General features: G+C 36.0%; 1 protein-coding gene across 4 annotated transcripts in view; it reads left to right on the top strand.

The window, feature by feature from the left end:
- Nucleotides 1-2,698: 2,698 nt before the first annotated feature.
- NSF (N-ethylmaleimide sensitive factor, vesicle fusing ATPase) overlaps nucleotides 2,699-16,457 on the top strand; it is a 64,923-nt gene continuing 51,164 nt past the window's right edge. For 3 of the 4 annotated variants that reach the window (XM_014070450.2, XM_014070452.2, XM_014070451.2), the window contains exons 1-4: nucleotides 2,699-2,826; nucleotides 9,083-9,168; nucleotides 10,215-10,314; nucleotides 11,737-11,776. In XM_014070450.2, coding sequence (XP_013925925.2) covers nucleotides 2,815-2,826; nucleotides 9,083-9,168; nucleotides 10,215-10,314; nucleotides 11,737-11,776 — 238 coding nt within the window. In that variant the 5' untranslated portion in view covers nucleotides 2,699-2,814. Of the gene's footprint in view, nucleotides 2,827-6,696; nucleotides 6,715-9,082; nucleotides 9,169-10,214; nucleotides 10,315-11,736; nucleotides 11,777-16,457 lie in introns of those variants that run through there. The other variant, XM_087713388.1, reaches the window with a different exon arrangement.

Genomic DNA, 16,457 nt, shown 5'->3' on the forward strand with positions numbered 1-16,457 from the left:
GGCCTTGAGTTTGACATCCCTGCTGTATAACGTCATTTTGAAGGAAAAAGATGGCACAGTTTATGCCCAGGATGTGAGGGGTCTGTAGATATTTTCACAGCCCTCTTTCTGGCTCATGCAATATACAGGTGCTCAATGGAAGGCAGGCTAGTAGCAATTGTTTTGTCTGCAATTCTAATTATCCACTGAAGTCTGTCTGTCTTGTTTGGTTGCAGTGCCAAATCAGCCTGTTAGAGAGGTGCAAATGACAAACTCAATAAGTCCTTTGTAGAACTCAGGGGTGAAATTCAGCAGGTTCTGACAGGTTCTGGAGAACTGATAGCAGAAATTTTGAGTAGTTTGGAGAACCGGCAAATACCACCTCTGGCTGGCCCCAGAGTGGGGTGGGCACGGAGATTTTGCAATATCCTTCCCACAGGATTGGGGAGGGAATGGGGATTTTGCAGTATCCTTCCCCTGCCACACCCACAAAGCCACGCCCACAGAACCAGTAGTAAAAAAAATTGATTTCACCACTCATAGCTGTATCAGCAGCTCTTTGGGCAGTATCAACTTTCTGAGTTGGTGCAGGAAGAACATTCTTATTGTGCCTTTTTAATGACATTTTTGATGTTAGGTGTCCATTTTAAGTCTTGAAATATTATAGAACCTGGAAACTTGAAGGACTCTACTGCTGATATTGTCTTACCTAATATTGTAAGCGGGATGTGATAGCTCAGTGGCTAAGATGCTGAGCTTGTCGATCAGAAAGGTCGGCAGTTTGGTGGTTTGAATCCCTAGTGCCATGTAACGGAATGAACTTGCATTACTTGCCCCAACTTCTGCCAATCTAGCAGTTTGAAAGCATATAAAAATGCAAGTAGAAAAATAGGGACCACCTTGGTGGGAAGATAACAGCGTTCCGTGTGCCTTTAGCATTTAGTCATGCCAGGCACATGACCAGGGAGAAGTCTTCGGACAGCGCTAGCTCTTCGGCTTTGAAACGGAGATGAGCACCACCCCCTAGAATTGGGAATGATTAGCACATATGTGCAAAAAGAACCTTTACCTTTACCTAATATTGTAAGAGGTGGTAGGAGGGCTTCTCCTAAAATCTCTTATCATTTCTACAGTTTTTAGTGTATTCAGTTCAAGATTGTTCCGGCCACACCATAAGGCTAGTTGTTCAACTTCCAGTCTGTATGCAGATTCATCGTTGTCTCAAATGAGACCAATCACTGTTGTATCATTTGCAAACTTCAGTACTTTACTAAAGGGATCTTTTGAGATGCAGTCATTGGTCCAGAGAGAGAAATAGAGAGCGCACACAGCCCTTGAGAGGTCTATGCTAATTCTACAGATATCTGATGTGATTTTGCCTAGCTTCACCTGCTGCTTCCTGTTAGAAAGCTTATGATCCACTTACAAGTGTTGTCAGCTATGGCTAGCTGAATCAGTTTAGTTAAAAGAATATCTGGAATAATGGTTTTGAAAGCTGAGCTGAAGTCTACAAAAAAGACTGATTGCATAACTCCTTGGAGATTCAGTATATTGTACAGTGGTGGGTTGTCATTTTTTTTTACTATCAGTTCGGGTGCGCTTCTGCGCACACGGGGTGCTTCTGCCCATGCACAAAAGTGTCAGGGTGGGTGGGCGAAGCTACTACCGGTTTTCCCAATCCGGGCCAAACCGGGAACAATCCACCTGTGATATTATAGAATGTAGTGCAGAGCCATATTGACAGCATGATCTGCTGATCTATTTGCAAATTGCAAGGGAAATTCATTTCAAGCAGTTTATTAAAATATGCTCTTTTTGGCATGTATGTATTTTCATGTTTATATTTACTTCTTGGTCTTTTTAAACACTTTAAAAATACATGAACATCCTAGTGTCTATAACTACAGCTCAGGACATGCATCCTTATTGGATTGATGCTGTTGAATCAGTTGCTCAGAGATCATTCTCGGCACCAAAATGGGCTGAAGGTTTCCCCATGTTTCTTCTTTCTTTCATAGCACACAATCTACCCACTTAATCCAAGAATATAGAGAGGGTCAATAGTATTGTTAGAGGTTGTATAATGCCTCTACAATATAGAGAGGTGAAAGGTCTGGCCCCTTTTCAAAGCATGGATCAGGTGACAGGCTCATTGGCTTTTAATATACTGTCCTCCTCAGTGGTATGGATGGCTGAAATATTTATTCTTCTTCTCAAAGATTTCTTAAACAGGTTGAAGTCATTATGCTTGCTTTTAGCCATTAGTTGATTTTAAATGTACATTTTAAAAATAAATTCCCACTATGGATGCAGAAATAAACTTATGGCTTTGGCTGAGTCGTTTATATATACTATAAAAAGCTACAATAGATTTTCTAAGCCACCTTCATTCTCTCAGCTTATGAAGTAGCCATGAGCATTGCCAGTGGAAAAACCTTAGGCTTATCTGCAAGATGACAGCATTTAATAAAATCCCGCAAAGCTTTCTATTAATGTCCATCTTGGCGATTGCCTACCCTCCTCCCTTCAAACTGAGAATAATTTTCTATGATACTAAATAAGCATTCACTACCCTCTTCTGTACGGTACTCGTGGGTCTAATCAGGGAGAATATTTTACAGACGCCATCCAGCAATGCAGATGCTCATCCCCCCACTGGCTCCCCATGTACACAGGAACGAGTAAAGCAGGAAAGACCGGAAGTGGGCGGGAGGCGGATTGGCCACGCCTCCAGCAAGTGATGTAACTGTTTCCTCCCGCCCCCTCCTCGGCAGATTTCGCGCTTGGAGTCTTCGCATCCCCTGTCAGTCGCGACTTCGGCTGCGGAACAGCAAGATGGCGGCCCGGGTGAGTGAACCGATGAATGACTGAAGGCGGGGGCAATGACGTGTCAGCAAGTCACTTTCTGCCCCCACCCTTTTCTTTCTCAAATTATTACAGCCGTATTATTTTAAGAGCTCAGTTCCCCTCTTATTTTTTGGACTGGTGTATCTGCCTTTTTTTTTTTTAAGTAGGACCGGCAGGACCTGAATCTGCATCAGAGCCTATTTGAAGGATTTATGGAGTAGTGGCAAACGCTCTCCTCCGGGCTCCTAAAACTCAAGGGATTGATAAGGGAGGAGATCTTCGATTACACGATGATCCTCCCGCCTTTTGAAGTGGGATTTGTTTAATAACCCTGGAAAAATTTCGTACGTGAAAATAACAACAACCGCAGAACAAATGCATGTACTATCTAGCTACGTTTCCTCTGTGAGAACCGTCACAGTGAGTCATAGAGTAGCATCTCTTCACCAGCCTTTAGCAAATTGCTCCCCCCCTCCCATTTCTTAGGTTCAGATCACTGCAGTGAACCTAGAAGAGGAACAGAAGGGAGGGCAAACCTCATTTCCATATTCTTGAAATAGATGAGGTGTTTTTTCCCCCCTTGTTTTGAAAACTTGACAAAAACTTCCTTTTCTCCTACGTTTGTTACTCTTAAATAAGGCATTGCACAGGCAGGGAAGGCTTCACTTGTCAGTGCTGAAATGTTTCTCTGTGTAACAAATATTCATTCATTGGTGGCCTCCCAGTAATTAGCTCTTGTTGTGTTACTTCCTCCATTTGGAACAGGAGGATCCGGTGGGTGAAAAGGTGGGAGTGTCAAGCTGTTGATGCAGTTCACACTTTTACTGCAATGTATTTGGCTAGTGATGGAGCACCCTGCCTTCAGATTCTACAGTTATGCTATTAACTCAGATAAATATACTGCTGCTTTATTTTCAAGTGGCTTATTCTATGCCTGCCACTTTGTTTCTTAAAACCAGGAGTACAACAAAAATGGGTTATATTGAAAAAAGGGTCATTATATAAAGATGTCCTTTCAATAAATGGTTTAAAACATCACCAAACCTTGTAGACTTTGGCTACAGTACTTCCATTTGAAAAAGGACAGTGTTGACTTAGGAACTTAGCAGAATAATTTTCTCATTCTCTGCATATTATAACATATCCAGATAGCTTCAGGAAGTATACTATAATAAACATAATATACAAACCTATACAAAAATATGAGTTTAGTTACAGTATTAAAAATTTATAAATTAGACATCTACTTTTATTTTAACTCAAGGCATTATGCCAGTGTACATTTAAGTATCCTGATAGTTAATAGTAAAAAAAAAATCTGTTTCTTGAGCTTTGTGAAAATCTTAGGGCATTTTCATGTAAGAACATTGAACAAGTTCAAAAACAGCTCCAACCTACACTGTCACAAGATGTTGGCTGGTTTTGAGAATTGACTCCTCAGTATCCTCCCACTTTTATTAATATACTGCCACTTCATTGGAGGCTTTTAACTGCAGTGAAGAAAATGGTGGAAGACAACTTGGATGTTTTCTGCAGTGGTTTCCCATTGTATGGGAGAACATCTAAATTTGTTTTATACTGCATTCTTACGTAGGAGGTGTGAGGGAATTTTTATGACTTCATATGTTCAGAGAGTCATTGGATTGAACACTGTTTGACTTAGACATGTGATCTATTCAAGATTCTGTGGCTTGAAAAAATGTGACTGTCACATGGGAATTAGAAACACTAGTGTGAAAATACCCTAAAATATGCCAGTGGGAATATTTTATTGAATCCAGTAGGAACTGTCATTCAAACAAAAGGTACTAATACTTATTGTTTCTTTCCCATTCAAGTGACAAATACTTAATTTTGGGCTGAAATTTTTGTTGTTAAACTTAGTTAATTTTAATTTCTCAACAAAAATGTGACCACCCAATGAAACAAGGATGTCTTTCGTACATTTTAAGAAAATGAGACTTTTCAGTTATTGGTGAATAGAATTATAATTATGGTTGCCTTTGTATTTGTTCATGTTTTTCCATCCTCTTTGTCCTTGAAGGCTTTTAAAAATTATATTTAACCGAAAAAGTTCAATATAAAATTTAGTATTTATCCCTTTATTATTTTATGTACTCCAAACCACGAGAACAATGATTCTTATCATAGTATGCTGGTCAAGAATTTTCTTCAGTAAAATCTCTTAATACTGAGCTGCTGGAGCAAGTGGATTTTCAGTGTAATGAAACTCCATTTTAAGACATCCATCGTATTTCCTATTCCAATTTTCTTTTTCTTTTTTGGATATTATTTTTCCAAGAGCACAATGCACTTAGAATAGCATATGTATCTTCAACAACTGATAACTACCTTAAGTCTGTTACTGTCATTCGTAATGTTCACGTTAGTACCTGTTTACTTGTATGGTTTGTGAACCACTTATCATCCCTAACCCATTCTCATGAACAGCTGCTAGTTAGAGCATGCAGGGAAATGGAGCTGAGAAGATGGATGGGCTGTTGTTGGTTAGACTGACTGAGGAGGAGGCTGTGATGCTTTTACAGAGGTAGGCTGAAGTAGACTGCACATTGAGCATTAGCAGCTTAGAGGATGTGCAAAAATGTTTTTATCAGTCTCAAAATTGTAATGACCATGCTGATTGATAGCTATAGAATTGTACCCATCATTCAGTTATGAATCAATTCCTGAAATAGTCTGGGAGCTTTCATTTTTAAAGGACATCCAGCAAGATTGGTTAAAGCAACAAAAAGGGTGACTAAAAAGGATTTGAATTCTATTCAAATTGGGCAAAAGATTTGAAAGGATACATATAGTAACAATGCTGTGTTTGTTTAAGTTTAAAGAAACTGGACTTGCAATGCCAAAATATTTGGCCTGGCTATTTGCCATATAAATCAGCACTAGTCATTCTGGAAAGAAAATCCAAAGGACATGTAGGCTTGCCATAAGCTGAGCAGATTCTGCTTAATCATCCTAGTAGAGATGTGATCTTTTAAAATGCATCCATTTAAATAGTCATTGTCGATGAAATACATACCACTGAGCAATTATAGTGATATGTTTCTTCATATAGGGATGGATGTATTCCAAGAGTAAATGAAATATGAATGTTTTGAAACATCTTGAATTTTAGTCTTAATCAGCCTAGCAAATAAAAAGTGAAGATTGCTAACCTTCTGTTACACCCAAACTAGTCTTCCTCACTTTCCTAGCCCCTATGCTGTTTACATGTCTTTCCAGCTTTGTTATTAATCTCAAGTACTTATTTAGGCTATGGGGTAGATCTACATGTATAGACTCCATTGCTTCAGCTTTTATAAATCAAGTGCACATCATATGGACTATTAACTTTATCAGGCTAGAAATAAGTTTAATCAAAGATATTATGGCTGAGTAGGCTTCCCTAACCTAGTGCTTTCCAGGTCTTTGGGACCATCATTCCAATCATCTTACCCACTAATATATAGGCTGAGAATGATGAGATCTGTAATCAAAACGGAGTGGTATGAAGTTTAGAAAGTAAAAGATTTCTGGATTGGAATTTTTCCTGGACTTTCCTGATCATGACCTGGAGAGATTTATCTAATTTTGTCTTCTGTGCAAGTTGCAGCCATGTTTTTTCAAGCAGGAGGTCTTAGGCATGAGGAGTTTGGTCTCTTTCTAAACAACACAAAGATGATCTCTGCAAGGAATTAAAACATTAAAATATAAATTAATGGTGAAGAGATAAAATTCATGGAAAAATTCACTTTCCTAGGGTGTCAGATCACTCAGTAGTGAATGCAGCCCAGAAAGAAACATCAGATTGCACTGGGTCATACAGCAATGATGATCATGAGCCAAATAATGGAAAAGCAAGGACATCAGCCTGGCAACCAAATGTAGGTTAGTCAGCTTCATTGTGTTCCCCATAGAAACATATCTCTGTGCAGAGATACCTGCCTACTAGGAAGAGAAGAGGAAAAAAAGGAGGGAGGGAAGAACAGGGAGGAAGGAAATTTTACACAGCCTTCCCAACTCAGGCAACACCCCCATAAGTCACCTACCCAAGCTGTCCCCCCACCTTTCCAATTCATGCAGCACCTTTGGTGCATCGCTTTGCACCCTCCCCAACCCATACGCCCTCCCTCCTTGAGCCTTCCCTGATACCCATGGCATCTCTTAAACACCCCAAAACCCTTCTCTGATCCAGCATGCTCTCCTTGACACATACAGCACTTTTCTCACACACCATGATCCTCACTGTTGTCTTACATACCCTTCTCGATCCATACTGCTCTCTCCATCATACCATCTCTGACCATATGGCGCCTCTTGTACAGTCCGAAACACACCAGAGAAAATATCTCCAAAATGATGACTTAGTATGGCCTGGATACTCTACTTGTACTTAATCTTAAGAGAGTATATGTCCTAGATATAAATATTGTAGTTAGACATAGAACAGTTGTATTTACACCCTGAAGACAATCTTAAATAATAGGATAATAATTTCTTTTTACTGCTCAGGATGAAACTATGGATCCTCCTATATTGGCTCTTGCTCAGCATAGCTCTGAGGTCATTTAGTTCTTTATACTAAAATTGTCCGTAAATCTGGGCACCATCTGTCATTGTTATTTGCTTTCATCTTTGTGTAATCTCTTAGCATGTTAATTTAATGCTAAACTGATGTAGGGTTAAGTGCAAGACTATTCCTTGTGCACTTTGCTTAGTGCTTCTCCCTGTACTCTAGTGCACAATCCCTCTTCCTAATTTAAAGGTATTTCCTTTCTTCGATCATATTCTTGCTTCTGTTGCCACCTCCCTCACCCATACCATCTCTGGCAACTTGTCTCATGACCCAGATTTTTGAGGACATTATAAAACTCACTTTTTCTTATTTATGTAGTAGCCGTGTTGTGGTGAGATCAGAGCTACATTATTTTACAGTTCAGGTTTGCAGGACATATGCTTAAATGTTTTTGATTTCAAGATAGAAAATAAATACACAATCCAGGTCAGTTTCTTCATTTATTGCGCTTTTGATTTTTGAAATGTCGACTGATTTTTCCTGTGAGACATCATTTTTTATATCAACTGTGTTGCCTGTTATTTGTAGATCAAATTTCAATGCCACCTCTATCTTCTCATATAATACTTGTTCCTCTGCTATTTCTTCCATAATGTCTTCTGAACAAATTCTGTCCATAGAAGTAAACATCACTATTGACATTGTTACTAATTTTCAATTCCATTTTTCAAATGTGTCCTTCAGTATTTTCAATATTTTAATGTTTTGCATCATTTTATAAGTCCAGTTAATTAGCTGTTAAGCACGTTAATGTATTTTTCTCCTTTAAATAAAAGCTTTAGTTCCCTATTGTGACCAATTTTTAAAACTAGTCATCTTTACAAAAATGCGAAACAAATCTATTTCTTACAAGAAGGATTTTTTAATAATTAATTCCAAACTTATTCCAAATTTCTCTGATTCCTTAATCTATTTATAACTTTATCAGACCAAAGGCTTGTTTAGCTTTTTGCTGTTTATTTCAATTTTGAAAAATATTTTTTTTAAATTAAGGATTAAAAGAAAACTTACCGAATGTTTTCAGACTTTTCAGACTTGACTGAAGGTCTCGGGTAGCTTAAAAGCAGTTATAAAGCAATTTCTGAATATGATTAGGAAAGGAAATTTGCAAACTTGGTGTCTTTTAAAAGGCCTCAATAATGGTTATGAGCAAGATGATTACTCCTGTCATCTCTGAGTACTCAAACTCTTCCAGTGATAGTTGTCTTGTAATCTCCCTGCTGAAGAGCACATGTTTAGAGTGATTGTGGGCTATTACCTGGCTGGGGAGATTCCAAAGAACTGGTATATACACGAGCTCATGGTTTTTCACTGAGTTTGTTGGCTTCGCTTTTCACAGAACCATCTTCACCATTTCTTCCTTCAGATGTACATAACTGCTTACATTTTGAAGTGATGCAATTTGTGTACAACATCATTGTGTTTTTTTGATTAACCTGTCCTACCTTCTATCATAGTTTCTGTTTCTTATACTAATAATCAGCCAGCTATGTTTGTAAATGGTGTGTGACAGCTCTCTTTCCAAACATACACAAGTTTTCAAAAATATACAAATGCTAAGCAAATGGGAAACAGTGAATTTGCACAGCTTATTCTAAAATAAAATTGAACTTCAAAAATTAAAGCCATTTTGTATTCATGCTCTCATTATTGACCACTTGTCTTTTATTTTATTTTCAGATTATGCAAGCTGCAAGATGTCCCACAGATGAACTCTCCTTAAGCAATTGTGCTGTGGTCAATGAAAAGGACTTTCAATCTGGCTTGTAAGTTCGATTGGTCTCTTTTTAGAGAAGATTGCAGAAATAGACTTTCTTCAGCCTGTTTTCCCCCCCAAAGTTATACATAGTAAATATTGAAATTATATGATTATTATTAGCAATGTGCTAAATGAGTTCTCTCTCTCTCTCACACACACACACACAGTTAATAAAACACCAGTTCTGTGAATTGTATTTTATTTGGCATTAGAATTTTTTGTGTGGAAAGGGGGAAAAGACGAGGCATTATCTTTGATATTTGGGCTATAGAAAGTTATTTGTTTATTGATCTGATTGTTAATCAGATTTACATATTACTGGCAAAAATTAATATTGATTAATTTTTCATGTTTTCCATCTTAACAATCAAAGAAGATAGGAAAGCCAATTTGGCCTAGCAGTGGAAGAATGTGAATTGGAATCCTGTCTTAAGACATGAAAGTCATCTGGATAAGTTTGGGCCAACCACTCTCACTTTTAATCCTAGAAATAAAGAAATAGCCCCCCCCCCCCCCCCAAAAAAAAAAAAACCCTCCAAAGACATCAAGGTTTTGTGTGTGTGGTTTGCCAGAAGTCAAGTCTACTTGAAGACAACAAAATCATAGTGACTTCATTTGTTTAGTTTGGCTCAAACCAAAACTACAATATATAGAGTTATGTATGTATATCAATTTTTTAACTATTAAGTAAACTAAGGTGTATGATAACTTTCACCTGCAAATTGCCTTCTGGAAGCTTCATTATCAACATGTAAGAAAGAATGTTTCTGGAAAATCATTTTGAAGTTTTTTTAAAAAAGGACCTTTCCAATCCTTTGGCTGTTTTTGCTGTTTTATTATGATTAACTCTTTTCTATCCAGTCAGAAATTATTTCATTAAAAAAATCTCAAGAAATAAAATACTGTACTATATTTATTGCAAAGCATAGTTTTGGATATTAGACTTCAATTATTTCATAGAACAGATATTGCTTGAGCTGACTGAGATATTGAAAGGTTTTAATAATTATGTTTTTTCCACCTCTTCTTCCTCTTCTCCCAAACTCTTTATAGGCATGTAATTGTGAAGACCTCACCCAACCACAAATATGTTTTTACCTTGAGAAGTCATACATCTGTTGTGCCAAGTAGCATTGCTTTCAGTCTGCCACAGGTATGGCTTTGATTATTTGCTTCCTTTTTGATCCCAAATACAAGCAATATTGCTACTAAAAGTAACTATTTTCAACAAAAATTAAAATTGCAGTGGCTCAAAAGAAAAGTATGCTTTCTGGATATCGTATGAAAATGAAAGCAAATTATTCAGTTCTAGTAAAGCACCTTTTATTGATAAAATATTAGGAAAAGTGGGTTGTTTGAGGACAGAGACCTATGTTATGTAAGATACAATATAGGCAATCAAGCAGCTGGATTGATGACCTCTGTAGCTATGATGCAAGATATGAGGATTGTTATTGCAGAATAAGCATTCTGTATAGCTCCAATATTGAAAAAAATAATAATAATTTATGTATGATCTAACAACTTCAGTTTCTTGTACCAACACCTTTCAAATGTAGCTTCTCATCAGCTATTTAGCAACAAACCTTCAGAAAATGTGACTAATCTTTGCGGCTTCCCTGATTCCCCTGTGGTGTTAGCTAACAGTTTGGACTTGTGAATGAAGAACAGCGTAGCCTTGAATTTATGTGAGTGAATAGGACTCATTCTAATAAAAGAATAAAAAAGCAGCTTGCTGAGCTGCAAAATAATGTTTTACTTCTATTATTTTGTTTAATAGAGTTACAATCATGTGGGGAAAAAAGGTACACTCTCTTTGAGTTCTACGGTTTTATGTATCAAGGCATAGTAAAAATAATCTGGTCTAGCAGTTCTTAAAAGTAGATAAATACTAAATATGCTGGAATCATAGCTACTAGAACTCCTCTTCAGCATACTTAACATTGGAGGGTACCAGTCTGAGGAAAGCTGTTCTAGATCAGACGTAGGAAAAATTGGCCCCAGTCATTCAATAACAACCCCTGGCCAGAGCATGATTACTAGAAAAAGCACAAAATTATTTGCTATTCATTTTGAAGATATAAAACTCACCTTTTAAATAAATACAAGAAAACCAAATTAGATAAAAAGAAAAAGAAGTAGAAATAGATGTGGAACCTGGAAGACACCATAAATATCCATCCATTTCATCTTAGAAGAAGGATCTTTCACTCACATTAGCACAGGGTCTGGGAGAACAATCAGGTCCCTTCAAACACTAACAGGATGGGAGCCATCTGGATCTTGAGGCTCTTCATTCCATAACCATGACGTTGCTAATGAAGTGATATCTGGTTATGTTCATAACAACTATGTACAGTATAATAGGCCAATAATAGCATGTTGCCTATAGGGGACAAAGTAATCTAGGATTGCAACTATGTTTTAGCATGACATGAATTTTACTGTGCTTATGGCTGCTACACAAAAGTTATTCATTATAACTTCAGATAGGTATTTTCCTTTGTGAATATATATGCATATTTAATGTAGGTAAATGATTGTTCTTTTTCTGGTATGCATTTTTTCTCTATAGAGAAAATGGGCTGGTCTTTCTATTGGGCAAGAAATAGATGGTAAGTTTTTACTATAATTAATATATTTGATCTAATATAATTGAAACTTTTTTTTCTAAAGCTCTTTATGTTGGAATGAATTCTGTTGCAGTGCAGGTTTTTTTAATCCTCTTTTTTCTATTTGGCATTATCTATATGAAATACTGTGCTGGGATAGTTACACTGATCTTTAAATGCCTGTTTTTTATTATTATTATTTCTCATCTCTAAATAAAAGCTTTATGTAAGATATTTAAAAATTAATGATGATAAAGATAAAACAAGCAGATCAAAAGAGAAAAGAGCCAAACAAATAGATACATCGGAAAAGAGAAAGGGGGACACAGTGCATTTTACCTTATTAAATAATCAAATGATAAAGGAGCAAATAAAATATCCCTTTGGATGAAGTTAGAAATGAATTGGTGAAAAACTAACAACTGTAAATAGATACCTATATGGTTTTTGCATTTGAGCTATGGTGGCACAGTGATTAGAATGCATTACTACAGGCTAATTCTTCTGATTGCTGACTGCCAGCAGTTGGGTAGTTCAATGCTCACCAGCTCAAGGTTGACTCAGCCTTCCATCTTTCCAAGGTCGGTAAATTGAGGACCCAGATTGTTGGGGGCAATATGCTGACTCTGTAAACCAGTGACAGTGGGCTGTAAAGCATTGTGAAGTGGTATATAAGTCTAAGTGCTATTGTTATTGATTTGCATGCATGCATCTTGCTTATGGATTCGTAACTGACTAACCAACCACACTCAACGTGTAGTCGTCAATGGAACTGCATCTACATGGAGGGATGTATGCAGTGGAGTACCCCAAGGCTCTGTTTTAGGCCCAGTACTCTTCAACATCTTCATCAATGATTTGGAAAAGGGAATAAATGAGGAACTCATCAAATTTGCAGATGACACAAAACTGGCAGGAATAGCCAACACTCCAGAAGATAGGCTTGATACAGAAGGATCTTGACAAACTTGAACATTGGGCACTATCTAATAAAATGAAATTCAGTGGTGAAAAAAGTAAAGTTCTACATTTAGGCAACAAAAACAAAATGCACAGGTACAGTATAGGTGGTACCTTGCTCAATAGTAGTAACTATAAGAGGGACCTTGGAGTCCTAGTAGCAACCATTTAAATATGAGCCAGCAGTGTACAGCAGCTGCCAAAAAAGCCAACACAATTCTAGGCTACATAAACAGAGGGATAGAATCAAGATCATGTGAAGTGTTAATACCACTTTATAATGCCTTGGTAAGGCCACACTTGGAATACTGCATTCAGTTTTGGTCACCATGATGTAGAAAAGATGTGGAGACTTTAGAAAGAGTGCAGAGAAGAGCAACAAAGATGATTAGGGGGACTGGAGACTAAAACATATGAAGAATGGTTGCAGGAACTGGGTATGTGTAGTTTAATGAAAAGAAAGACTAGGGGAGACATGATAGCAGTTTTCCAATATCTCAGGGGTTGCCACAAAGAAGAGGGATCAAACTATTCTCCAAGGCACCTAGGGGAGAACAAAAAGCAATGGGTGGAAACTAATCAAGGAGAGAAGCAACTTAGAACTGAGGAGAAAGTTCCTGACAGAACAATTAATCAGTGGAACAGCTTGCCTCCAGAAGTTGTGAATGCCCCAACACTGGAAGTCTTTAAGAAGATGTTGGATAGCCATTTGTCTGGAATGGTATAGGGTTTCCTGCCTAGGCAGGGGGTTGGACTAGAAGACCTTCTAGGTCCCTTCCAACTCTGCTATTGTATTGTATTGTATTATATTGTATTGTATTCCTACAGTGGTATCTAATGGAATTTTCCCTCTTTTCACCCCAGTCTCTCTCAAAAAGAATGTTAGCAATGAGATTCTTGTCTCTATTATCAAGATGCTAATATTTTCTGGAGTGCGTGTCTGTTGCTTTATAAGTGCAGTTAGTTATAATTCTATGAGAAGCAAGTTTTTAGGAAGACATGGATTCTATCATTTCATCTTACACACTAAAAGCTCATATTTTTATTGCCCAGTAATATAAGAAAACAAATGAATACACTCTTCAAGCATCCTAAATTGCTTTTTGATGATTTAGACAAAACTGTATAGCCATTGCGGTATAATAACTGCATATATTGCCTCTTTGCATCTGTTAAATCTAACATTACCATCACAGATGTATTCTCTTTTCAGTTAAAGGTGTTTGCTTCTCAGCTTTTTTATCAGAAAATCTCCCATAGGGAGTGTGGAAATCTTTTCCTACAAAGTAGATACTTACAAAACAGGAAGGCTAATTAGTGATTGCAATGGTATAATTCCCACCTGTATCTAAATTTGGAGGTTGTTTCCTATGTTTGATGCATGGAAATATACACCTTTGTGTGGCATATTCTAATTTCTGCCACTGTCACTTTTTTTCATTTTTAGTGACTGTAATTCAGGGCATAGCTATGCAGTTAGCCTTTTAAAAGCTTTGAAAATTTTGTCGAATGAAATAAAACTGATTGCAATTAAGACAAAAAGAGAGGTACCTGTACTTAATTTTTGCTACAGTTGTCAAAGTTACTAGAAAATGAATTCTACTCTCTGCAATACTGTTTGTGTCCCTGATATATGCAGTTGTTAACTCCAAATTCATAAACAGGAAATTAAGTCAATTGCATCTGAGGAAACATGCTGATGGCAAAACTTTTTTTTTGTCTTTGAAGTGGGAGACTTGATTCTTTAATATTGTATAGGGACTTGTCCATTCATGGGCAGCTAGGAGAGATATTGTATCTATCCATGTTTAACATTTATTTCCATTACTCCTTTTTTGTAATAGCAATTTTTAATATAAAATAAAAAGCACATTATTACAAAAGCTAGAAATATTTTAATATGCTTTTATAACTGACTAGGAGTTATACATTTTGACTACTTATGTAATGAATGCTTCTAGATTAAATGTGAGGCCTATAAATAAATAGGCAAGATATAGATGCAGAATGACAAGTATTATCCTCCAGATAAGGAATCTGAAGGTCAGAGATAAAAATGGAGGCTAGATTATAAATAGTAAAAAAAATTGTCAGAGAAAATATATAAAATTCAGAGGAATTCCATAATATTTTGAAAAGATATAATTTAGAAAGAGAAGTGGAACACCTATTTAAAAAATAGATTGATCTAGATGATATTGATTAATGGTAAGCGATAATTTAAACGTATGTTACCTCACTGTCAATGACTTTGAATGAAGAAGAATCATTACAAATTTGAGAAATCTACAGAATAAACTCATGGACAATATATAGAAGAAACTTACCATGTATATATTATCAGGAAATGCTGAGGCAATGCTGGCTTTAAAAAGGTGTAGCATTCTTTAAAACCTGAACATATGTTATTTTATCAGATGTCATTGGATAGAAGGTGAAGAGATACGAGGTTTTTGAGAACTCCAAAAAAGAGAGATTAAATGCAAATGGGCATCTCAATCTCATCTGAAGGTTTTTTAGAAATGGTAGCAATAATACAAGAGATTAATAAAATACTTGCATCATTAATAGCAACAGAGTAAGCTAAATAACTTCCAGACAGATCAAATAATGGATCAAGCAGTAGCTGTCCTTTCATAAAGATAATTGATAGCCAACACCATGGATTAATTAATTAATTAATTTAAAAATTGAAAAATATTCTCAACAGATATTAATGAACTAAAAAAAACCAATTTAAAAGGGAAGAGATTGTTGAAAATTGAAAAAAGGAAATACATATGTATGTAATAAAAGTCTATATTTAAAAAAAGACAATTAATTTGCTAGAACATAGAGAGATCAAAAGTTTGTGGCCCCTAACAGACAGACATGCACTGAATCAGAGAAGGGAATTTGGAAAATATGTGCTTAATGAAACAGGGAGTTCACATGGAACTGGGGAAAAATGCAGTTGCTGCAATTAATGCTTGAAACAATAGTGAAGCAAAATCTTATGAAAATTACAATGAGAGACATGCAGGTTCTTGGAGATACTAATATTTCTCTTAAAATATTTACAACTCTGGTTCTTACAAAAGGAAATGAATAGGAAAAGTATTCTACACTGCATGTCTTTGCATTTTCTCTTAAACACATGGAGACCTAAATATCCTTTAGAAAAATAATCCATCTACTTGTTTATTATAAAATTTAATCCAAAACAGATATTTGTTGGTCTAAGTAACAAAAAGCATTTTATCTTTTTTATTGATAGATTTATAAAAATATCCAAATTTATTCAAGAATGATTACTCACAAGCTTATGGCAGAAATCATCACATAGAAAAAAATAAACTTTTTCTGGTTAGAAAGAATATCTGTGGTAAAAATGAACATTTTACCCAAGGCCAATATTTTATTTCAAACATTAGCAATAAGAACTGAATAGATTGTGAGAAATAACTCACCTTATTTTGTTATGCAATTTTTTGATTAAATTTAGAATTCAAGATGTGAAAGAAAAATATGGACTGCCTATATCAAATCTTATTGATAATAAAATTTATTATGGAACCAAAAGTTTAAGTTGGTTTACAGATTGAATCATATTGCCATAGAGAATGTTTACAAAAATATTTTTGGTTGGATGCAAATATAGATGTTATTTTATAAGAGATTATTCAGTAATTAAAAACAGCATGTAATAGTATATAATAAATATAGCTGATTTACTCTGGCCCTA

This window comes from Thamnophis sirtalis, unplaced genomic scaffold (genome assembly GCF_051295495.1).
Source record: "Thamnophis sirtalis isolate CommonGarterSnake01/CBP01778 unplaced genomic scaffold, rThaSir2_p1.2 scaffold_4, whole genome shotgun sequence".
NCBI classification, from domain to species: domain Eukaryota; kingdom Metazoa; phylum Chordata; class Lepidosauria; order Squamata; family Natricidae; genus Thamnophis; species Thamnophis sirtalis.